The 22,949-nt window shown below is 36.9% G+C and overlaps 7 protein-coding genes and 1 long non-coding RNA gene across 10 annotated transcripts; 2 read left to right on the top strand and 6 right to left on the bottom strand.

The window, feature by feature from the left end:
* Positions 1-447: 447 nt before the first annotated feature.
* Positions 448-5,950, top strand: LOC143145234 (proclotting enzyme-like). The gene is made up of 6 exons (XM_076308412.1): positions 448-552; positions 1,182-1,495; positions 2,419-2,894; positions 3,334-3,608; positions 3,749-3,894; positions 3,962-5,950. The coding sequence occupies exons 1-6, from the start codon at positions 522-524 to the stop codon at positions 4,112-4,114; spliced, it is 1,395 nt and encodes a 464-aa protein (XP_076164527.1). The 5' UTR covers positions 448-521; the 3' UTR covers positions 4,115-5,950.
* Gwl (serine/threonine-protein kinase greatwall) lies at positions 4,411-7,643 on the bottom strand. Of its 2 annotated transcripts, XM_076308409.1 has the most exons (4): positions 7,392-7,401; positions 6,826-7,081; positions 4,676-6,566; positions 4,411-4,603 (listed from the first exon to the last, which is right to left on the bottom strand). In XM_076308409.1, exons 2-4 carry the CDS (start codon positions 7,042-7,044, stop codon positions 4,557-4,559), a joined length of 2,157 nt encoding a protein of 718 aa, XP_076164524.1. In that variant the 5' UTR covers positions 7,045-7,081; positions 7,392-7,401; the 3' UTR covers positions 4,411-4,556. The 2 variants fall into 2 exon arrangements, with proteins under 2 accessions (XP_076164524.1, XP_076164523.1); XM_076308408.1 differs by having other exon boundaries at positions 6,826-7,643.
* On the top strand, positions 6,821-11,735 carry LOC143145232 (serine/threonine-protein kinase VRK1). 2 transcript variants are annotated; one of them, XM_076308411.1, is made up of 8 exons: positions 6,821-7,387; positions 8,135-8,320; positions 8,476-8,528; positions 8,606-8,675; positions 8,772-8,968; positions 9,094-9,307; positions 9,398-10,080; positions 10,199-11,735. In XM_076308411.1, the coding sequence occupies exons 2-8, from the start codon at positions 8,158-8,160 to the stop codon at positions 10,325-10,327; spliced, it is 1,509 nt and encodes a 502-aa protein (XP_076164526.1). In that variant the 5' UTR covers positions 6,821-7,387; positions 8,135-8,157; the 3' UTR covers positions 10,328-11,735. The 2 variants fall into 2 exon arrangements, with proteins under 2 accessions (XP_076164526.1, XP_076164525.1); XM_076308410.1 differs by lacking the exon at positions 6,821-7,387 and having other exon boundaries at positions 7,508-8,320.
* Clbn (Nuclear export mediator factor NEMF homolog Clbn) lies at positions 10,890-14,885 on the bottom strand. Its single transcript, XM_076308407.1, has 10 exons — positions 14,732-14,885; positions 14,393-14,564; positions 14,083-14,285; positions 12,930-14,008; positions 12,664-12,844; positions 12,287-12,588; positions 12,038-12,197; positions 11,571-11,958; positions 11,233-11,495; positions 10,890-11,154 (listed from the first exon to the last, which is right to left on the bottom strand). Exons 1-10 carry the CDS (start codon positions 14,785-14,787, stop codon positions 10,956-10,958), a joined length of 3,003 nt encoding a protein of 1,000 aa, XP_076164522.1. The 5' UTR covers positions 14,788-14,885; the 3' UTR covers positions 10,890-10,955.
* A 228-nt stretch (positions 14,886-15,113) lies between these two features.
* On the bottom strand, positions 15,114-16,235 carry Rps16 (ribosomal protein S16). Its single transcript, XM_076308442.1, has 5 exons — positions 16,132-16,235; positions 15,995-16,039; positions 15,785-15,916; positions 15,437-15,551; positions 15,114-15,319 (listed from the first exon to the last, which is right to left on the bottom strand). Exons 1-5 carry the CDS (start codon positions 16,213-16,215, stop codon positions 15,174-15,176), a joined length of 522 nt encoding a protein of 173 aa, XP_076164557.1. The 5' UTR covers positions 16,216-16,235; the 3' UTR covers positions 15,114-15,173.
* Positions 16,236-17,207: 972 nt separating this feature from the next.
* LOC143146138 (acidic mammalian chitinase-like) lies at positions 17,208-18,038 on the bottom strand (the record flags this gene model as incomplete). Its single annotated transcript, XM_076310149.1, is given in 2 exon segments — positions 17,208-17,582; positions 17,661-18,038. Coding segments are annotated over 2 exon segments (546 nt in total), but the record flags the coding sequence as incomplete, so codon positions are not given.
* Positions 18,026-18,790, bottom strand: LOC143145985 (uncharacterized). The gene is made up of 3 exons (XR_012991819.1): positions 18,786-18,790; positions 18,352-18,415; positions 18,026-18,243 (listed from the first exon to the last, which is right to left on the bottom strand). It is a non-coding gene; the product is annotated as an uncharacterized LOC143145985 (long non-coding RNA).
* Positions 18,791-20,144: 1,354 nt separating this feature from the next.
* Positions 20,145-22,405, bottom strand: LOC143145249 (chitotriosidase-1-like). The gene is made up of 5 exons (XM_076308441.1): positions 22,309-22,405; positions 21,909-21,978; positions 21,122-21,789; positions 20,535-20,827; positions 20,145-20,416 (listed from the first exon to the last, which is right to left on the bottom strand). The coding sequence occupies exons 2-5, from the start codon at positions 21,976-21,978 to the stop codon at positions 20,251-20,253; spliced, it is 1,197 nt and encodes a 398-aa protein (XP_076164556.1). The 5' UTR covers positions 22,309-22,405; the 3' UTR covers positions 20,145-20,250.
* Between the last annotated feature and the right edge of the window lie 544 nt (positions 22,406-22,949).

The following is a 22,949-nucleotide window of genomic DNA, read 5'->3' as shown; positions in this document are numbered from 1 at the left end:
CAGATCAATTTCCACGGGCACGACGGGTCGAGCAGGCCTTAACCGATGGTCGCCAAGTGGGTCATTTTCTTGATCCTTTGCAATTAAAATTCTCTGCAACAATAGGACGTATCAGAATGTGTCGCGGCGTGCATGAGAGGAATACATTCGCGGTGCTCGAGGTAAACGTGCAAAAGTATGCGCCAGTGAGTACGATTGGAGACACATCGCGTAAAATTTTCGACGAAATTTTTTCGTGATTCGTGAGCGTTTCAATTGTAGAAATCTCGTCGGAGATTCTTGACGGAAAAATGGAAACGGTCAATCTTTCAACGATATCAATGGCACGCTCTCTCGACGAATACGTGCACTCACGGTGACCGTGCATCATCGCGAGAGCGATCTGCATTCATCGCAACGGTAGACGATGTGTCATTCTTTGTGTCGGGTATCATTAAAGAATATATACATGTGCACGTGTGTACGCAACGGGACGAGTATCCGCGGTTGTGGCTCAATTCTTCGGTAAACAATGTGACACGATGGTCCGTTACAAATGTGGTCCATGTCGAGGTACTTGTTAAAAAGCAAGAAGTAAATTACTGCGATGTATTAGTGTGCTTGAAGAATTTTCCTGGAGGATCTGATACCAGGACCTTGTAATACATAATAGATTGCTCGATACGTCGTTCAATAAGAAACGAAGCTATTAGGTTATTTTTCTAAAGACGGTACCACTGTTCGATGAACATGTGCGAAATTTCACGTAGATCCGTCGACTCGTTCGTATATTTACAGTTGTTCGAAGTTGAAGCGTCTTAGTATTTTTTTTTTCAATGAAAAAAACGACCAAACTTACCGAACAACCTAGTATGTATGTACAGAGATATATGCACAAAATTTTGTTCTCTCGTGTTCTGTAAATTAATTTTGTTACCAACGGGTGGTCAATTTTGTTACCAATGGGTGGTCAATTTTGTTACCAATGGATGGTCAATTTTGTTACCAACGACGCGATACATTGATTTGACGAGTATCTAAACGTAGGTGTTGGGAAATTAAAAGAAGTGTTCATCAACGGAATAAAAGTGAACAAAATTTTGCTCTGGTCCCTCTCTTTCTCTCGCTTTGTAAATTAATTTCGTCAACAACGGGACGTGAATTTTATCGTCAATGACGTGATACATCATTTGATTACGTAGCTCCCAACAATTCGGATGCTCGTTACGAATCGAGAGGCAGCCGTGGTATCCTGTGGAACGGAATTTCGAATCGCGAGTCCTGTCTGACGTCGAAGGGCGAGGTTGGACGTTGCACCAGCTTCAAGGAGTGCTATCCGTATTTCAAAATTCCCGATCTGAGTGCCCTGGATGGCTGGGTGCTCGGTGTTTACGATACGTGCAGCTACGTACGGGAGAACGGTCAGACGAACTTCGGGATCTGCTGCTCGAACATACTTCCGGTTATTACACCACCTACGGACAACAAGGAGGACACCGTTGTAGAGGATGCTCAGGTAATTGACGATGAACGCTGTTGTACCGATACGCAACCAAATCAAGGGGATCGGTTCGACGATGACGAAACGAAGGCTCTCTTTACGATTTTTTCACAACAATGCTACGCACTCGATGGAAACGATTCTTTCTCTACGAATAAAACGTACAATAATCATCGAAATAAAATTTATACCGAGTGCATGGAACGCGAACGAACGAAACAGCGTAGATCTCGATGAAATTCGGACGGTCAAGGAGGACTCTGTATTTTTTATTTTTAGCGAGATACCTCGGATGACGTATCTCCCGAGTGAAGTGACGTTTCGTTATAAAAAAAATGTACACCCTTTCTCGAAACACGTACGAACAAACGTGCAAAGTTTGATCGAAGTGTCGTTAATAATCTTGGAGGAAAAAATTCGTAAAGAAGCGCTCTCGGTTTTCCGTTCTCTAGACCCTTCGTTGAGCCCACATCACGGGGTTAGTTAACCGTTGATTCTTTGGGGCATAGTTGTTAAACGTGCAAAACGATAGAAAACGAACGAAACTTAAAAATGGATTAGATATTTAATTATTGAGAATATTTTAATTCTAGTGTTATTTTAATTTTTCACGAGTCGGTTCGAAAACCACACAGTGAGATTCTACTATGTCCCAAAGACTCGCTATCGATCCGACAGTGCGTTCCGCTGGGATAGAGTCCCGGTTCGAGCGAATTCTCGGTCGATCGGTGGGGTTCGGTTAGTTACCAGGAACTCGTGAAAATAATACGTGATCCGAATCGAAAAACATTAGATCCAGCGTAGAAAGTCTCTATCGGACCACGCGGTTTCGCAAACCGGACTTTTACGATCGGCGTTAACTGCCGTGCCCGATCGTGCCCGGTTCCTACGGTGAAATCTTTTCATCGGTGATGTCGACGTAGCCTGGATCGTTTCAGGGCAACGAAAACGACAGGCTTAACGACCCGACGACCGTGAAACCGAGGCCCCAGTTACCGGGTTCTTGGCCACCACCGATACCGACTCATCCACCGAACCACACGGTGCCACCATTGCCCACCCATCCCCCGTATCACGACGTGACGGCGATCTCCACGTCAAAACCAGTTACCAGTACGAAAAAACCCAGCTACGGGACGACCTGGCCGACGAAGAAACCTGCCTGGTGGCCAGGTGCACCCACAACGCCGACCACCACCGAGAGAGCCGTCTCCGGAACCGTTCCTGGCGTGGACACCTCCCAATGTGGAGCGAAGAACGGTAATCAGGACCAGGAGAGGATCGTGGGTGGCCAGAACGCCGACCTCGGCGAATGGCCTTGGATCGCGGCGCTCTTCAACGCTGGCCGACAATTCTGTGGCGGTTCCCTCATAGACGATAAACACATTCTCACCGCGGCTCATTGCGTTGCCAAGTAAGTCCCCTGAAAGACGCACAGCATGACAAAACCATCTCCCCGACCTGTTCCTCGGTCTTTGTGGAATTTCAGAGAAGAGAATCGGTACTCGACGTACGGAGATTATTGCCGAGTATTCTACCTGAATTTGTACCTTGGTCTGTGGGAATTTCTTGAGAAGTTCTTGACCTACGAAGAACATCGTAGCGTCTGCCTGATCTGTTCTTCGGTCTGTGGGATATATCTTGAGAAGTTCTCGACCTAAGGAGAGTACTATGAAATTTATCTGATCTGTCTTTTGGTCTTTGTGGAATTTGTAGAAACGAAGAATGACGTAAAACGCTCCGGTAAACGTTCGTGACATCGCGAGGACCCTGAACTCCCGGACCACGTGTATATAACAATCGTCATTGGGTGAATTTTTCATATGCGTACACGCGAAACTCGTTGTTTCCAGCATGAATCCGTGGGACGTGGCGAGACTAACGGTACGTCTCGGTGACCACAACATCAAGACCAACACGGAAATCCAACACGTCGAGCGCAGAGTGAAACGCGTGGTCAGACACAGGGGCTTCAATCTTCGCACCCTCTACAACGACATCGCTCTCCTCACCCTCAGCGAGCCGGTTCCGTTCACGGCCCAGATACGGCCGATTTGTTTGCCAAGCGGTTCCCAACTGTACTCCGGAAAAACTGCCACGGTCATTGGCTGGGGTTCCTTGAGAGAGAGTAAGAGTGATAACAGTTGCAGAGCTGTGTCAGATTTCGAGCATTAGATAGAAAAACGAAAGTTCAGACTCTAATTTCGCGCGAGTCCACGCTTCCTGTGTTGGATGTAATTCACGTGGTGTGACGTTTGGTTTGTCAAGGTGGGCCCCAACCGGCTGTACTTCAAGAGGTTTCGATACCGGTCTGGTCGAACACCGAATGCAAATCGAAGTACGGTGCTGCAGCACCCGGTGGTATCGTGGACAGCTTTTTATGCGCAGGACGAGCCGCGAAGGATTCCTGTTCGGTTTGTACAGCGGTAGTTCTTTGTTGCGTCCCGCTCGATCGTTCAACGATGGCCATGTTTATTACAGGGTGACAGCGGTGGTCCATTGATGATCAACGACGGACGCTGGACGCAAGTGGGTGTCGTCAGCTGGGGCATCGGATGCGGTAAAGGCCAGTATCCGGGTGTTTACACGAGAGTGACGCATTTCCTGCCCTGGATCTACAAGAATCTGAAGTAAAAGCGAGCACGGTACAGGTGCTACACCATCCTCAGCTTGATAAAGTATTCCGTTTCGGTCGATAATTCATCCTCACCGTCATCCAACCACACGAGATACACCCACCATTGTATGATAACGAGACCTTTGTACACACACGTAAAACAAACAGCTTTCATTCTATCGGTTAAGAAAATCATCGACGCTCTCTCCTGATCCACGCAATTAGTTCCATTCTCCTCTTAATCGTTAGCGAAACGAGAAAACAGTAGTCACGAGTCATCGCCTACAGATAAGTGATCACACGGAAATTACAAGTCGTAACAAAATATTTTTTTAGTATTATACATATACAACTATATAAAAAATAGTTTTACAATATAACAATTCGTTGCGTTTAGTGATCTCTGTTCCTCTCGCAGGACAGACAGCGTATTGACAAGTTGTCCCAGTTCATCCTAGATCATGCGTCGCAGCTGCTCACGTTCAGGTGTTGCATGATGTTTCGCGCTGTGAACAAACAAAGATGATATTTAAGCGATCGATTGGCTCGCAACGCACCCGACATCGGATGAAAATTACCTTGGAAGTAACACGTATCGTAATTGTCGTCCGGTTGAGGTATGAAAGGTGGGACCGCTTTGAGCGGCTCGTTCCATGGGAAGTCCTGGAAGACGCTCATGGCCCGTACCTCCTTCGCGGATGGTCGCTCGTGTTGATCCAAAGTGAGAAGAGTGTCTATGGCCTTCGTAGCCGGCAACGACAAAGCCTCTTCGTCTTCGGGCCAGGGCACGTCCCTGGCGAGAATGTTCGCGAACACGGCTTGCGGTGTTTCGTCGTTGAACGGCGGAACACCGGTACAGAACTCGAAGAGGCACACGCCTAGGGCCCACCAATCCACCGCGTGTCCATGACCGTGTCTCAATAGTAACTCTGGAGCGAGATAATCGGGTGTTCCAAGTATACGGTCGTCCGAACTCCTGATAGCACACTGACCACCTCTTCTTACGGACTTTGGTGTCCTATAAGGTGTGTAAGAATTGCCAGAGCTTGCCGGGGTTTTGATAGGCGATATACCCTGAGGGGAACGATGCTTGTCCGATGCATCGTGGGTCGATACGTCGGGTGTTAGTTGTTCCGTAAGAGGCGGTGGAAGTTGGAATCTCGTGGTTTTGATCAACGGTGCTGTTACCTCTTCGCATTTCACACCCTCTTCTTCGCTGTGACACCTTTGTTTCATCGACGACACCGGTGTACTGAACGCAACTCGGCCGCCGGATCCGTTTTCTTGTCCCCGTGTTACATCGATAACGCTGCTCGGTTCCTTTATGGATTCAGAGATATTGGGATCCAACGGACTCCTGGAAAATATGCTACCACGATTTTTTCTCTTAGGTGTCTTGTCCACGTCCAATTCCATTGCATTTATCTCGCAGGTTAAACCGGTACCACTTGCTGCAGCTGTCCTCTTCCTTTTCGCGCCTCTTGCAAGCGAATTCGTGCACGTGCTCAACGGACTAATATGAAAAAGTGCTTGCTGGGATTGTTCAGCTTCTAGCGTGGACTCGTCTTCGTCTTCTCCGTCGTTATTGAATTGACTGTTCAAACGAATGGAAGATGCATCGCACGTGTGATAGCTACCAGAACTACTCTCTTGTCCTTCGTCGAGATTTTGTACAATGGCGTTATCTACCAAACGTTCCCCGAAACGAAGATCCTCGGCAGATTGGAAAGGAGTAACGCCGGATACTCGAGAGTAATCCCCTGACGTGGCGGAAGAAATTACCGAGTTGGGCGATGTCTGGAATTTGGGGCAGTTCCTTTGCAGGGTGGGGAGTAAGTTAGCGGCAGGTATGCTCCCATCACTGAGATTAGATTCACTGGTGGATCTGTGTCCAGAGCCAAATGATAAATGCGACGTCAACGAAAGAAGTTGTCCAGGAGTCCTGGTTAAAAGACTAGGTGTACAATTTACTAAATCAGATATTTCAAGATCTCTGTGCAAGGATATTTTACTAAGCCCAAAGTCCGTGAGCTTGACGTGTCCTTCCCGGGACAATAGCATGTTGTCCGGCTTCAAATCTCTATGTACAATTCCATGGGAATGAAGATACTCCAATGCGAGGCACACTTCCGCAGTGTAAAAAGCTGCCATAGACTCTTCCATATATCCATATACACCAAGCAAACTCTTGAGATCTCCACCCACCATATACTCCATTACCAAGTAGACGCTGGTAAGAGACTGCAGTGAATAAAATAATTGCACGCAATAAGGACTACGTGTTAAAGCCAATGCGTTACGCTCGATTATCACTTGCGAAGCCATATTCTTATTTATCATTTCGATCTTCTTCATTACTTTAATAGCATATACTTTGTCAGGATTCGATTTTTTGAATCCAAGGAATACTTTGCCAAATGCTCCACGACTTATAGGTTTCACGATCTTGAAATCTTGAATTTCTGGTACCTGAGTATTAAATATAATAACAAAGTCAAATTTTAAATTCTAGTCCTACATAACTAATCCTTTAACTAAATAATATTTGTGCATAAGCAAACTATAATAAACTACAAACAGATTATGCAATTCAAAAAACAGATAAGTGTACAACAATTAAATAAAGCAATTTGTAAAAAAAATGGATAGATAAATTGATAAGCATCTATATGCACTGATATCGGTTAAAGGATTAACAAGTAACTTAAAAATATTTTCTTTTTTTTACCTTTGCCGTAGGATTAACAATTTTAGAAATGGTATTAAAAATGGAATTATCGATTTGTCTAGATGTGGATGACTGTTGTGGTGTACACTCCCCATATGGAATCTCACGTTCAATTTCTGTGCCATTGTAGTTCCCGCAAGAATTCTCATCGTCTGTCTCAATAATTTGATCATTACCGTTTAGACGTAATTCTGGCGATTCAATCGCCGCCTCTTCCATTTAAAAACGTAACCTAATCGGGAACCAAGTCACGAACCTATATAAAGGAACGTAAAATATCGAAACTTTGATTCATAAAATAACTTTCCGGCTCAAAAAACACAAGATTTTTTTTCATCGTTCTTTCATATTGTGTGTTTTTCTCGTGTACATGTACATAAGTATACTTTAACGGCTATCTGACAGTTTGAAGATCAACAAGTGTTACGAATACCCAGTGACACAGATTTGTGCCAAGTGAGGGAAAAATGTAACTTCCTCTGGTCTGTCATAATATGCTAGATAACATTATTTAAATGTTCGAATAAGTTACCAATAAAACTAACAAAGTGTTATTTATTACGTACGTATCACTTTGTATTCATACATTTATATATATGTCATTTAAATACAATATGCAAAAAAACAGTAAAACGTATATTAAGTTATACTCTATAGTATTGCGAATCGTGCCTTTCCTTGTTTAATCCTCATTTTGCAACGCTTAAAATTGTTTAGAGTCTCAAAATTAATTACTGTATATGAACAAGTGTGAATATTTAAAATTTAAAGCGCATGATTTCAAATAATACTTATAAACATAACCGCGAAGACGTCTAAACTGAACATTCTGATGGTGAACATGTGACAGAAAAAGCGTTGCATTCAAACCGTTTGAAATAATCAGGTCTACCAATAGTAATCTTTTTTCTCTATGAAACATTAAGTAATATAAATTGAAAGTATTTAACAATGAAGAAAAATGTTAGCGACATTAAACGAAAAAAATATTTTTAAATTTACCGTGCACGCTCTTTCCAAATAATTTTATTGTAACACGTTCTCCTTCATAGGAATTTTCATGATCTTTTAAGAGTGCACTGATGATACACAGTTCCCGCTTTTAAATTTATATTATGTTTATAGTTAACAGCTCAGCAACTGTGCATGAGAAATCGTTGTTCGCATTGAATGCGTACAACGGCGTATCTAATATTCGTTTAAATGTAACTTGTTACGATATAATAATTTTAATTTACACTATTTGAAATCGCTCTTAGTTCTCTGACATTATTTTGTTAGCGTAGGATATTTCTATACACGTTTTTAGTGATACATTTTCGTAACCTCACAATGTCTGGTAAAGGAGTGAAGAAAGTTATAAAAAAAAAAGCAGCGAAAGCATACAAATTGCCAGATCCGATATCAGCCGGTGAGATATTGACAGATATAACAAAAAAACAGTGGATTCTTGGTACATCAATTGGTGTCGGGGGTTTTGGTGAAATTTATTCTGGTAAGCATTTATTCTGGTATGATTGTGTTCAAGTTCTTTTAAAATCACATTCTGAGGCATAAACAAAGTTCCGTTTTATTTATATTTGTAAATGATACACAATTTGTTAATACAAAATATGTGTACAATAAATCACATATGATAAACAATTACAGCTGCTCCTTACAATGGGAAAACTCCAAAAGATTATTCTTATGTAATTAAAATTGTAAGTATTGACTAGTTATTCCTTTACACCTAGCTATTTACTTAATATAATATTTTTTGTAAACTAAACAATTCTAGGAACCACATGGAAATGGACCATTGTTTGTAGAAATGCATTTTTATATGAGAAATGCCAAACCAGATGAAAGTAAGTTACTTATGAACTGTAATATCTACATGTAATCTACATGAAATCATATTTGAATATGATATTGACTAAATGTTCCATATTTATTTATTTTAGTTGATAGTTGGCGAAAGAAAAAGAAACTTTCTGCACTTGGAATGCCTCAATATATAGGCTCTGGAAGTCATGAATATGAGAATACAAAATACCGATTTGTTGTAATGGATCGATATGGTACGGATTTATGGAAACTGTTCGAACAAAATAATAGACGATTTCCAGAACATACAGTGTACAAAATAGCTTTACAAATAGTAAGAGGTCATAAAAATATTTTTGCCATTTACTATTCACATTTCATTGAAACTCAACATAAATGTATATTTTTATAAATATTTTCAAAATAGTGTATTAAGTTATGTATATATATAATTTTTAGATAAATGTATTAGAATACATCCATTTTAAAACATATGTACATGCAGATATAAAAGGAGCAAATTTATTGTTAAATTTAAAATTTCAAGATAAAGTTTATTTAGTAGATTTTGGATTAGCTTCTCATTATACAACCAAAGATGAATATAAATTAGATCCAAAAAAAGCACATAATGGAACTATTGAATATACTAGTAGAGATGCTCACATAGGAGGTAAAGATGAAGAACATTCTATGAAATTTGTGAATCCACATTTGTTGTTTCTCAATATTATGATAGTATGATACATTTCTTAAATTCCAGTGCCAACAATGCGTGGTGATTTCGAAATTTTGGGTTATAATATGATTCAATGGTTATGTGGTTCATTGTTATGGGAAAAAGATTTATCAGACCCAGTTGTAGTACAAAAACAAAAGGAAAAAGCATTTGCTGATATACCAGATTTTTTAAATAAGTCTTTCAATGGCTCAGTTCCAAACTGTATACTTCAGTATATGACTCATTTAGCAAGTATGAAATTCAATGAAACACCAAATTATGAAAAATTCAAGAAAATACTAACAGAAGGATTAAAACAATTGTCGCATAAACCGGATGGAAAATTGGAATTTAAAAATAATATTGATAATCATAAACCAGAAAATCAAAAACTTACACCACAAAAAGTGAAAGAGACAGTTAATAAAAGTAGGAAAAGCCCACGTTTAAAATCAATAAAATGTCCAAGTCCTGAAAGGAATCTTGATGATAGTAATGTAGATATAGTAATGGATAAAAAACGTGGTGGCGCAAAAGACATAAAAAAAGTATTGAAAGATATTGAATCTGATGAAGAATATGATATAACAATAGTTAAGAAATCAAAGAAGCCTATCAATTCTGTACTTGTAAATAAATCTAAAGGCACAAAGACTACAGTTAAAAAGAAGAAAAAAGTTAAAAGAAATTATATTGATGAATCGATCTCGGATTCTGAACCAGAGGTAATACGTACAATTACTTCTTTTTTTAATTTAGTATTTAAATTAACATATAGCTATAATAAAGTCATACGTTATTATTATTAAAATTATCTTATATGCGTATATTTTTTCTCTGCAGATTATACCAAAGAGATCACGATCACGATCTAATTCTACTAGAAAGGCAACATCTACAAATAGAAAAGAACGTTCAAAAGCATTGATAATGCGCGAAAGTACTACTGACGAAGACATGTTTGATGTATAATCATTACAAATATAAAGTGAATAATTATGTTTCAAATGCAGTTCACACATTAAGAATCATCTTATTTGGTAGAACTTTTATACATTACTGTATTTTTATCAAAATTTGTAAAGGCAATGTTTGTTAGTATGTAAATTCTGCAAACGGAATACTAGTTGCAAATATGCAGTATCTTTCATGTAACCTGTACCGAGAGAAATCGATATATTTTGATACATCTTCATACTAAGAAATTGTATAAAGTATATAAAGTTACCAAATTGTAAATGATGAGTACTGACTGGTCAGCAGTATTAATTTTCTATATTTATGCAAAAATAAAAAACATGCTATAAATTATTTGACGATAAAAACAAACTCGGATTTGAAGTTAGCAGTCTATTATTGAAAAGATTTTTATCAATACATGAGTTTTGTACAAGCACATCATATACATATATATATAAATACATAGCTGTGTATTAAGAATGTTTAAAAATGATAAACATGTTGTAATACCTTAATGTGTACCTTGCACATTCCATAGCAAGGAGAGAGTAATTTAATCATAATATAAATCGAATTAAGATTTTTTCTATATATATTTTGTATACAGTACTTTGTTAAATATCTTAGGTACTAGAAACACTTATTTTTTTAGTTTCTGTATTTGTGGAGCACTTATCTTAACTTTTCCAGGAATATTTCTAGCTACTGATTCTTCTTTAACAGCTTTCAACAAGTCTTTTTCTCGTGAAGTAATTTCTCTATCTTTCATAAATACCGTCATAGCGGTTTTCGCTGCTTTCCCCCTCTTACCTGTTCCTGGTGTTAGCTTTACTTTGAATCTGAAAAATAATACGTTACATAAATGTAACTAGTAAACTTATTTATAATGCAATGCAAATGTGAACATTTTGATTTACTTATAACTTAGTAGTGTATTATAGGGTGCCACTACTGGTACAGCAAACAACAATTCGTCTTCTGCAACAGGTTTTCCTGTCAACTGATCCAGCATGTCTATTTCAGGTCCTGGACCCGTGTCCTCTTCTTCATTATTATCTATAATTTGGGAATTTTGTGGCGGAGGTGGTTTTGCTGTACCTCTTTTCTTTCCTTGTTGTTTTGGCCCTGAAGGATCTTTATTTTTACTTTTTCGTTTATCTTCTTTCGCAGCGCCTGCTGACTAAATAGCATTACATTGTCATAATTTAAATGTTTGTAATAATATAAATATTATCAAAGAATAATCTATACTTACTTGAAGAACTTGCATAGACAATCTTCTGTCTTCCTCATCTTGATCCTTATATTTTTCTTTCATTTTTTTCAATCTTCCTTTCTGCCCTCGTTTCAAAACTACTTGATCATTTTTTTTAGTTTCTGTTTCATCTTGATCTTTATATTTTTCCTTCATGTTCTTCAATCTTCCTTTCTGCTCTTGTTTCAAAACTACTTGATCATTTTTTTTAGTTTCTGTTTCAATCTTTTCATTTTCCTTTTTAGAAGATTGCTTCTGTATATTTTTAGAATTTTTTCCCTCCACAGCAGTCTTTATGATTACTGGTTTATCATCACCCAAATATATTACATTTTCTTCATCCTTTTGTAACATTGTTGGTTGACTATTGTTGACAAGTAGCTTCATTCTATAGTACAAGAATTCGTAATTGTAAACATCATTTTCAATAACAAAGAAATTATAAATCTGTATATTTTGTAACTTACTTTGAATCAGACACATCAATAGTAATTTGTGTATCAGGAAACTGAAGTGTATTATCATCTTCATCACTAAAATCTTGATTAACACTATTTTCTTCCATAATTAAATCTTTGGATTCTTCCTGAATGGGATTTAAATCATTTGTTTTCTCTGGTTGTTCATCTGTTTAATATATAATTATAAAATCCGAATTACTAATGATGAATTCAATTTGTTACTTATTTTACATACTTCTATAATTGACATTTTACCTTCATCAGAATCCTCTATTAATTCGATTTCTCTATCTTCTTCAATTATAGATTCTGTATATTCACTTTCATCATCTACAACTTTGACCCTCCTCTCATCTTTATGTCTTTCAACTGAACTTTCTTCTAAGCGAAATAGAAATCCCAATCCCATAATTAACTGACACGGTGGTAGATAATTCTTTTTTCCACGAATCATAAATGATCCAGTAGTAAGATATTCACCAGTTGGAGCAGTTTTTGACACCTGGTCATTGTTTACCCACCATGCTCCTGTTACCACCTTAGCTTCCCATGCAATACTAATAAAGTAATTATCAATTATAATATTTTTATATTAAAAACTACATATTAATAAGTTACAATTATTGACATACCTATAAGCAACAGCCATTGTGCCTGCTTCAGCTAAAGTCTTTGGAGGTAAAGGACTGCCACCAGGATTTTTAACAACTACTGAACTAGCACCAGTTAAATCTGCATGGACATATATGTCTCCAGACTTAAGATACCTTTTTACAATTAATTCATTCTGTTGTTGATCCCTTCCTCCAATTACTATAAAATCATAAAGTTATATTAATACATTTGTATAATGATATTAATATCTTGTTATAATAATTATAATATATTATCAACTAACCCAGATAATTTTCGGAGCTAATAAACCAGTAAAATTTTTCAAACCAATATATTTTCCTTAATTTGTTAATACTGTGAATGGCTTGCACTTCTTTTAGTGTTTGCTTTGTCTTTTTTTCTGCAGATTTTAAGGCTTTATCTTGAGATTCTATTGTCTTTTGCTGTTTTTTAGCTGCTGATCTTTTCTGATTGTAATATTTTCTAGCATTTCCAAAAGCTGTATGAGCCAAATCAATGTCAATCAACATAGGTTTCAATTCCGACTCCTCGTCGCTATCTTTATAAGGATCATGTAACATTAACGAAACGTGGTTTGTTTCCAATTTTAACTGCTTAATTGCAGATGCAACAGGATCCCCTTTACTCTCTGCTTCTTTTAATAGAATTTTTATATCTGGCCAAGCCATTTGATTTGCAAGAGCACTTAGTATAGCTAATATAGCATTGTCCACTAAACCTTGATTTCTAGAAATTAATTCTGCTTTCTGTTTATCTAACTCTTGAGTTTTTTCCAATGTCATTAGCCTTTGATCATGATCTTTTTTTACATTTTCCAATTTCTTGACAGCCTCGCGTTCCTGATGCAAAACCTTTAAATCTAACTTTTGACCTTCCATTGTAGAAAAATATTCATCTACTGCAACATCAAATGAAGTAAATTCTTTATAAGGATGATCTTTATGTTGTTCAGATAAAAAAGGATGAAATTCAATATTGGTATATATAAAATCATCTGTGCCATCTGTAGTTGGTTTTACTTCTTTCTTTTGTATAATATACCCTGGAGAAATATTTGTTTTAGCAGAGTTCATCATTTTATTTGCACATTCTAATGCTTCAATTAATTTTGGCATGTCTTCTACAACATTAAAATCTTTGCCAATTTTGCAACCAAGTGTAAAACCATGTGTTAATAAAACATGATCAATTACAGTAGAACCAAATTCTAAAAGTGGATTCAAAACTTTCTTAAGACTCTCTCCTGCTTTAGCATTCTGAAGATGTTGTTGAATTTCCTCTATAGGTGGCATTGTATTTTTATGAGCACGATCTATAGGATATTTTTCTCTCACAGCAAACCTAATTATTCATATTTTTTTTAACATTCTTATACTTATATGATATATTTAATATTTGTTTAAATTATTCCTTACCTAATTTTATCACCCTCTGTATGAGGTCTCAAAATGTTTAATATAGTCATTTCATAATTTGTGAGAACTATATTACCACGATCATACAACTCTAGAATTATGTGATAAGCTGCCTCTCCGCTACCAAATTGTAAATCTATTATTCGATCTACACCTATTTGTGTAAGGCTTTCAAGTCGTTTGTTCTTGAGATGTTTACGCATCTAAGAAAATTATGTATTGTAATAAATAAATAAATACATTCTACAAAGATTATTTCAGAATATTATTTTCTGTAGTGCAAAGTAATAAAAACATTAATGCTACATACCTTCATAGAAAATCCTGATGGTGCTACATTTTTTGGCCATTCAAATGCCGTTGTATGTATTCTATTACCAGATTCTATTAAAAGAATACATTTTTCTTCGCTTCGTTGAAGACGTATAAGATATGATCGATGATCAATGTCGTATATTTGATTTACACGCATACCAATGAGCCTAAAAATCAAAATTAACTAAAAATATAACTGCATTACAAATATATTTATCAACATAAGATTAATTTGAACAATTTAAACGAAATGTATTATATTTACATACTATTGCCATAACCTCTATAATTAAAAAAATTAAACTTTCATTATGTGCTCTTATGATTTACTTACTTCTGCAGCTCACTTATAATACAAACAATGTCGTAGGAATTAAATCGATTTTTCATTTTTACCTATATGTTATTTCTTATATTTGAAATATAAATTATCGGAACGATACAATCTTGACGTGAATAGTACCACTTCGGATGCATGTGTGCAGCAATGCAATTGTCAACCATGTGACATGCTTATATAAATTGGTTGGAAACATTAAATTTATATACTTTATGCGAATATAGAACATTAGATCAATTAAATTTTCATAACTTTAATCAAAATTTGAAAAATTTTGTAAAAAAAAGAGCATGAACATTCCACTATCATTAATAACAAAGTAGAGTGAACTTATGATTTTTACATGTTTAAAATGTATTAAGAACAACAAACAAAGTCGGTTTTTAAATTTTTTATTCAATAATATGAATAAAATGTAATGTGAAATTTGTAGGTATTAACGATAAGATTTCTGGTATCTGGCTCTGGCACCTGGACCACCAAACTTCTTTGGCTCACACCGCCTTGGATCAGCAACCAAAAGAGTACGGTCATATTGAATGAGAATGTCTTTCACTTCCTTTTTACTTGCTTCATCAACATCTGGAAAAAGATATTTTCAATGTTAAATCTATTTGCACATAATAATATTAATATTTTCAAAATCACTGTTACATGTTCATATTTTAAGGGTAATGTAAATCCATTACTTATACCTACATTTCTGATAGTATGCAACGAGAGCTTTGGAAATAGCTTGACGGATAGCATAAATTTGTGCTACATGACCACCACCATTTACTCTTACTCTGATGTCAACTCCAGAGAATTTTTCCTAAATAAAAAATGTACCAAGTTGAATATCACGATTTCACATAAACATGTTCATATAAACAATACGTAGTTCACCTTCTCAGTATCCTTGTGTCTAATCACAAATAAACATGTTTGGAATGAGGAATGATAGATTAATGACAGACTTACAAATGTAATTTTTCTTTAAAGAAAGTTACTGTAGGAGGAGATACTTCGACTTTCATGATGGCTTTTATATTATCGAGTACTTACTTTGCCAAGTAACAAAATGGGCTCCTGCAATTTGTATTGTAATACACGAGGCTCTACTAATTCCAATGGACGCCCATTAACACGAAGATTTCCACGGCCTCGCTTGCAATAAGCGACCGCGGTTGCACTTTTCTGTAAATACAAATGTGCACAATTACAAAAAATCACGCGCAAACATAACCATACATATTTTTTGGCAGTTACACTCACTTTGCGTCCGAAAACTTGCACGGACTGGATCGGTTCCTTCTGTTTCTGTAAGAAATATCATATGTCAATCTCAAAACGTACATTTATTTACCATAAAATGAGATAAATTCGAAAAATTAGCAGCATAAAAAACTTACCTTCTGCATTTTGGTAAGCACGTCGTGGAAAGGAAGTGGAACGAAGGCGCCACAATGTTTTCGCAGTAGTACTGCGGTGATCATATACAAAACTATTTCCGCTCATTGGTGCGAAATATAAAATTAACTAAACAGCCATAATAATAAAAAATAAATTTATATAGATAAATCGTACACAAATTTTATTGCTTTTTAATTTTTATATAATATAAACATTTGAACAATGCATAAACAAAATATAATATTTAAAAAAGATTCCATCTTATGCTTTGGTGTTAGACAATCTGAAATACGGACCTCGTAAAATACTAATGATTTTGGAATGGTGAATCTAGAAATTATATTCAACTAAACCATTAAGTCGATAAAGGTAGTAAACGTAGAAAACTGTAATTCCATTTGCTACTAAAGTAATTACTTTTTGTCATGTTTAGTTGTAATTCTTACACTTAATAGCGTTGGCATTTTATTCCAGTTCGAGTCAATGACATTAAAAGTGATATAGAAGTGGAAGACGTACTTTACCTATATGTCTATTTTATATTTCATCTGTAGTACATCTTCTTTTTATTGATAAACTTTGGATTCTAAACACATTGGTATTATGGTACAGTATCGATTTACCGAAATTGGTGGCGCCATATAACGTTAAAAATGGAAACCATTTCGCTACAAACTTAGTCATTTTACCGTCGAGGACGCTAGCGTAGTATAAACAGCTTTAAAAATAGTTCAACCCGATGATGATTGTTAATAATATCTATCTCCTCAATATCAAGGGCCTTGAAATGTCTTAGAGGGATATGTTTTGAGTGTTCAGGTGCAAAAAGTAAACGAAGCTCGTTCTTAATCTTTAAAGTATAATCGTTAGTAGCATTAAGTTCTACTTCGTCTGAATCAACGTAGGACGGTTTGCCTGTTGCTAGTAACCCTTCAATTAAAAGCAAAGCACAAAGAGGAAAATAATAGGTAATTACAGTCTATTTTAAATTTAAAATCGTTTATTCGTCAATAAATAGTATTAGTACAAACGAAACAATCATAATTTGCGGCAATTACGAGAAAATTTCTCGAAGAATAAATTTTATTTTATTATTTGTTTATTTAGCATTTATGCTACAAAATTGTGCAAGTTCGTCATATCATTAATAATAGCCAATAATCGTAGTAGTTTGTTTACATTAGACCTTCACATCACCACATTGTATGGTTTTCGCGATCAAATCGATCGTTGAACCGCAACATTGTTATTGTCGTTCATTTGTTATCATGTTATCATGTTATCATGAAAGTGATCTCAATATCTCAAAACTTGGTTGAGAGTACTCAAGAGTGGATATTGACCATGTTTGGAAATCCTGTAGAGTGAACGTTATTCCGTAGAAAGGTACACCTATGATGATCTTATCAGCGGGAGCACCTTGGGAGCGCTAGTATACAATCACCGCGTGCTGAGACAAAATATTTTATGTCACGATCAATCCGTTTTGTTCCTTGTTTGCGTTTCGTCATCGGGGATTCTCACATACCACGTTCAATGTCCTTTGGTACGAATCGTCCATCCACGAGGGGCGGAGAGGGGAGTTCAGGCCGGTGTAATCGTTCCACGATCCGTTAAAGTCGTACGTCATAATATTGATGAAGTCCAAATATTGAGATATTTCCGCGATACCGGAATAATATACCGGATAAGACACCGAGGCCTCCGCGCCGATAGTGGCGCTGAGGGTATAATCTGTGCCGGCGAATGCATTCTTCAGATCTCTCACTAACCATACGAAATTCCCTTTATCGGCTGGATTGCCACCGTTTTGATTCGGATACTCCCAATCGATGTCTACGCCATCGAAGTTGTATCTTCTCAAGAATGCAAGTACCTTCGTTGCGAACTGCTGTTCTCTTTGCTGCTATCTTTGGTGCTGAACACATTGGAAAATTTTTCCGAACTTTCACTCGCGCCACCTATGGATACGATCGCTTTCGTGCCGAGCCTTTTCACGTGATTTCACGTGAACTTCCATAAGTCCACTTCGTCATCGAGCAGTCCTATGGCGTACTTCGCAGGCCCGTTACGATATTTTGCCCAACTCGCATAGTAGCAAATGATCTTTCCTGAATTGACGATTTAAATATTATCGGTATATTTTTGCAGTTGGATTGCTCTTTATTAAAAACAAGATATAGTCCCTCGACTTTTTAAATATTGTTTTAAATACTCACTATCTGCGTACGTTGTAACAGCAATCGCTAGAACAAAGCTCAAAAGCACAAGCTTCGCGTGCATCTGTTAAAAAAATGTTCATTGTTTACTCTCGATATAATTGGGGGATTTTTTTTTTCGCACAATGATACGTGATTTATTTTACTGTTCGGTGGACCTAACTGACAACGAGATGAAAAGTATCGTGAATTGGAAAATCGTCGAACGATGAAATCATTTTCGAAAATGTTATTTATAAAGGAAAACAGGGCGGTGGACACTTTGTGACTTTGAACATAAAATTTTCTATTTTATCGACTAATATAAATATTCTTTCTAACGGATAATACTGATCTGGTAAGATTGTCGAGATCGATTTTATTCCGTGATCAATTTCAGCAGAAAGTTATGGTAACAAATTCAACCAGTTAACCCCCGTAAGTGTGAATCTTACCTCGATTAGGCTACGATCTTTACGCAGTCTTTCTTATTTTTGACACTATAATGATGGTGTTCTCGAACACCTATACGTATTTATATTCGCACTATCTGTACCTATTTTACATTCAAATGTATAAACAAAGTAACCGAACGATTATTACAAAGGTATGTATGCATTTACATTTTGTACAATTTCAGTAATTCTTATCGTAAACATATTTTAAGCCAACAAGAACTAACATGACATTTGGACTCTTTGCTTAAAGAGTGTCAGTGAAAACTTACATATTTATAAATGGGTTATCAAATTAAGTCTATTATGCGAAGCAAGAAAGGAGAAAACAAACTTGTAATTATAAATCACGTGGAGTTTGTTTTTCGTTGAAACTCTTGATGCCCAGATTATTTGTTTAACGATATGAGATACTGATGTTTTTGTATCTCGTTAGCTAACGAATTCTATTCTACCATTTAAAATAATTTCTTTCGTTACCTACTTCGTAGCTAAAAAGAATATTCTATTTTTCATTTATTTACAATACTTAAAAAAGTATTCTATGCTCTATCTATGCTAGTATCTCGATGAAAGGGTATAAATTCTACGTATTCGATCTCCTCAATAAAATGTTTTACATACAATCTACAACTATCTAATATTTTATAAAATATTATAAAATCTAATAATCTTATCAATCGTACAAAACATTCTACAGTCTATTTAGTTTACTTTGATGAGAATATTGTATCTTCTGTTTATTCGGACAATCAAGAAAAATATTCAAAATTTCAGGTATTTCCGCACTTTCGTGTTAAAACAGGTGTCAGAGATGTGTCAATAGCGTGAATTTGGAATATTTTAACTACTCTATCAGCTACCGAATAAATGTACAGAATCATTATCGATACATATTTAACTATACGTTTATATCTACACAGACGAATGAAAATATTCAAACCATATGTAAATTTAGGCAAATATTCAAATTTATCGATACGCGAGAAAAAATATATATTCGAATATGAAGTGACTGCTGGAACGAATACTTTTTACTGAACGGTTTAAAGGTTCATATCAAATACAATTGATAAATAAATAAAGGCAAAGGGGTGAAGAACGGAGGAAACATAAAAGTTCGTGTTTCTACGAATAACTTTATTGGAATGCATCAGAGTTACAATAATATTCTTACATTCTACAAACATGTTCAGACTTTTCTACATGTTACAACAATTTTCTACGTTACAATATTCAATTCGTTCGTATACATTGACTAACTAATCTATGATAACGTATTAATATAAATAGTAGTAAAACAAAGCATCGTGCATGATACGAAGCCAATTTATTCCCTAATTGAATAGATAATTATCATTGTAGTTATTTCGTGTTGAATACAAAGAAGACAATACTAAATCTAATCGCTCACTATTTACAAAATACAAAATAAAAATCAAACTCCATCCTTGGAAGGGAGAGCTCAGTCACACCACTCTTTCTCACTACCTCTCAATTCCCCGTTCAAAGCAGTCAAGAGTGGATACTTCTGGCCACAGGTACCACGGAAGTCGTCGTTTTCGAGACTCCATAACATAGCACCACCAAGACCCAAGGAGTTGATATACTTAGCCTTCTCCTTGACAGATCTGAAAACGAACCCAGATTTAAATCTTTCCCATATAACTCTGATTCCCTGGACTATTTTATTTCCCACGAAAGTACCTTAATCGTTAACCATCGCAGTAAAAATGTTTAAACACTCACGTAGGATCGTCGTATCCGACCCATTGGTTGTCTTTGTAAGCATAAGGCACGTGCTGCTCCTCGTCCCGAACAACGGTCCAACCTTTCTGGGCCAAGTCAGTGCATATCTCGTTGTAACCAAGATTACCAGCCTCTTGCGAGTAAGGTCCAGCTAATCCAGGACCGCTGCACGTCGATCCTATTGCGTTTTTAGTGGCATCCTCCAGAGTAAAGGTTCTACCGTACGAGGGTATTCCAAGGTTGAGCTTGTGGGCCGGTGCACCTTGCGAAAGCCAATACCGAACCGCTGCATCCTGAACAAAAGATACTCGCATCGAGATTCGAACAACCTATATGACACCGTTTTAAAACACAGACGTCCCAAACACTTCGATCTCGGTGATATTGCGTTGCAAAAAATATCTGTTTCGTTCGTTAAGTAGACGAGTCTGAAATTTAGCAAAGGTGGAAACGGGCAGATATTTGACAACTTACGAGTCTTTGGGCGAAAAGTGTCCCAAACGAAGGGAACTTCTGTCTTTAACTTTACGATACTACGAGTGGAATCAACGAACTTCATCGAAAAGTAAAACAGCAGGACTACTTACCACGCACAATTTAGCCGCAGCTCCAGTCGCTTTGGAGGAAGCGTACAACGGTGCGTTAATGCCCGCGTGTTTGTTCCAGGAACCATTGAAATCGTACGTCTTGAGATTGACGAAGTGAACGTGTTCCAATATTTCAGCAATGTTGTACGAGAGTGCGGCTGACTCTTCAGCGGCTGCCACCGCCACGCTGAGGAGGTGACCTTTGCGCTCGAACGCTTTTCTCAGTTCTTTCAACAGGAGTACGTAGTTCTCCTTGTCGCATGGTCGGCCGCCATTTTGGTTCGGGTACTGCCAGTCGACGTCGAGACCGTCGAACTTGTGTCTACGAAGGAATCTCACCACGTTGTGAACGAATCGTGTACGAGTGTGAGAATTGCTGGCGATGTACGAGTACTTGCTGGACTCCTCCTTTCGACCACCGAGGGAGATCAACGTCTTAATGCCTGGACTCCACCTTCGGAGGGAATTGAACTTCTCGTAACCGGCTCTACCGCCATCTTCGGCTAGATCGGTCCATGGATTGAGAATCTTGATGTCTCCCTGGTAGTCGAGACCAACATAGGCATAGATCAGATGAGTGCAGAGACGCGGATTGATATCACTGACATGAATCGCGCCCAATCCGGGTCGTTCTCCAGCCCAGTTACCAAAGTAGCAAACGACCCTCTCTGAGTGAAACAAAATATTGTTACCGATGACACAAGTTGTATCTTTGATAAGAAACGATGTTACTTGAATGCAACGTGCTGGTAGTACACTAACTTATGAACGATAAATCGATACTTACTGTCATGAGAGGCCTGACAACCGGAATAGGTGAGCGTCATGAACGCAACCAAGAATATGGCTTTGAACATCTGGAATGGTACGTTTTTATACAGTGCCTGGAGCGTTACTTTGGATTAGATTATTTCTTCTTCTTCTTTTTTTTTTAACAACAATACAAGTGGAAATTTTTTGCTTTGTTATACTTTACGTTAGATTTGGATTATTAGTAAATATTTCAATAATAATACAAGTGGAAAGTTTTTGTTTTGTTATACTTTACGTTAAATTTGGTTAAAAAATGAAAATTATCAATCGTTCTTTCGAACGTTTGACACGCTACTTATGGACCAAAATATTGAAACTTCGTTTTCTCGATAGGGTAGTTTTACGTTCCTCGAAATCGAAGATTCTTTTCTCACCTTGACGATCGACTTCCAATCTCTTTGAACAGTCTCTTCGAATTGTCTCTTCGAATAGTCTCTTCGAATTGTCTCTTCGAATTGTCCCTTCGAATTGTCTCTTCGTACGGTAATGACCATGTTCGCACGGATGCACGTATTTATATTCGTAGCCTCTCCACTTGTTTTCATTCGAATCCATCAGCGAACAAAGACTTGATAAAGAAATTAGCGGTCAAGGACTAGTCAAAGAAACGACAAACAGAGCCATATGTATATACTGCCGTTAAATATTGCTCTACTTGTTATTATGGCGATAACATACTGCTTGGAAACTGCAAACTACACCGTACCACGTGCTTGACAATCTTTGGCCGGCACCTGTGCGTATAATCGGATCAAGCATTACATTTCTGAACACCCGCTGCATTGGTCACCGATGTTCATCGTTACAAACTCGCAATGTTTTTCCAATGCGCTTATGATAAACAAACCTCGAAACTTGTAAACCTTTACGTAACACCACCATCGTTGAAGCAAATAAATTAAATACATCAACAAACTACCGAATATTTTTATTCTGCACGCTACAAATTGAACAAACATCGAGATCACATTTAAATATGGAAAATTGGGTAACAACGCTAACGTTGCAATTTATG

Source organism: Ptiloglossa arizonensis, chromosome 4 (assembly GCF_051014685.1).
Source record: "Ptiloglossa arizonensis isolate GNS036 chromosome 4, iyPtiAriz1_principal, whole genome shotgun sequence".
NCBI lineage: Eukaryota > Metazoa > Arthropoda > Insecta > Hymenoptera > Colletidae > Ptiloglossa > Ptiloglossa arizonensis.
This window is presented reverse-complemented; position numbering and strand designations above follow the sequence as displayed.

Excerpts from the sequence above, each read along its gene's own strand:
- Gwl (XM_076308408.1), bottom strand. The coding sequence starts at position 7,044 with ATGGAAGAGGCGGCGATTGAATCGCCAGAATTACGTCTAAACGGTAAT. Across the intron at positions 6,567-6,825 it reads TTGTTAATCCTACGGCAAAG|GTACCAGAAATTCAAGATTT; the intron begins GTAAAAAAAAGA and ends TTTAATACTCAG. Across the intron at positions 4,604-4,675 it reads CGATACGTGTTACTTCCAAG|CGCGAAACATCATGCAACAC; the intron begins GTAATTTTCATC and ends GTTTGTTCACAG.
- LOC143145232 (XM_076308411.1), top strand. The coding sequence starts at position 8,158 with ATGTCTGGTAAAGGAGTGAAGAAAGTTATAAAAAAAAAAGCAGCGAAA. Across the intron at positions 8,321-8,475 it reads TTTTGGTGAAATTTATTCTG|CTGCTCCTTACAATGGGAAA; the intron begins GTAAGCATTTAT and ends AAACAATTACAG. Across the intron at positions 9,308-9,397 it reads TAGAGATGCTCACATAGGAG|TGCCAACAATGCGTGGTGAT; the intron begins GTAAAGATGAAG and ends CTTAAATTCCAG.
- LOC143145234 (XM_076308412.1), top strand. The coding sequence starts at position 522 with ATGGTCCGTTACAAATGTGGTCCATGTCGAG. Across the intron at positions 1,496-2,418 it reads CCGTTGTAGAGGATGCTCAG|GGCAACGAAAACGACAGGCT; the intron begins GTAATTGACGAT and ends GGATCGTTTCAG. Across the intron at positions 3,895-3,961 it reads CCGCGAAGGATTCCTGTTCG|GGTGACAGCGGTGGTCCATT; the intron begins GTTTGTACAGCG and ends TGTTTATTACAG.
- Clbn (XM_076308407.1), bottom strand. The coding sequence starts at position 14,787 with ATGAAAAATCGATTTAATTCCTACGACATTGTTTGTATTATAAGTGAG. Across the intron at positions 14,286-14,392 it reads CATCAGGATTTTCTATGAAG|ATGCGTAAACATCTCAAGAA; the intron begins GTATGTAGCATT and ends TAATTTTCTTAG. Across the intron at positions 11,959-12,037 it reads ATTGATGTGTCTGATTCAAA|AATGAAGCTACTTGTCAACA; the intron begins GTAAGTTACAAA and ends CTTGTACTATAG.
- LOC143145249 (XM_076308441.1), bottom strand. The coding sequence starts at position 21,978 with ATGTTCAAAGCCATATTCTTGGTTGCGTTCATGACGCTCACCTATTCC. Across the intron at positions 20,828-21,121 it reads CTGCGGCTAAATTGTGCGTG|GATGCAGCGGTTCGGTATTG; the intron begins GTAAGTAGTCCT and ends TCTTTTGTTCAG. Across the intron at positions 20,417-20,534 it reads GTCGGATACGACGATCCTAC|ATCTGTCAAGGAGAAGGCTA; the intron begins GTGAGTGTTTAA and ends GTTCGTTTTCAG.
- Rps16 (XM_076308442.1), bottom strand. The coding sequence starts at position 16,215 with ATGATCACCGCAGTACTACTGCGAAAACATTGTGGCGCCTTCGTTCCA. Across the intron at positions 16,040-16,131 it reads TGCTTACCAAAATGCAGAAG|AAACAGAAGGAACCGATCCA; the intron begins GTAAGTTTTTTA and ends TATTTCTTACAG. Across the intron at positions 15,552-15,784 it reads CCATTTTGTTACTTGGCAAA|GAAAAATTCTCTGGAGTTGA; the intron begins GTAAGTACTCGA and ends TTTTTTATTTAG.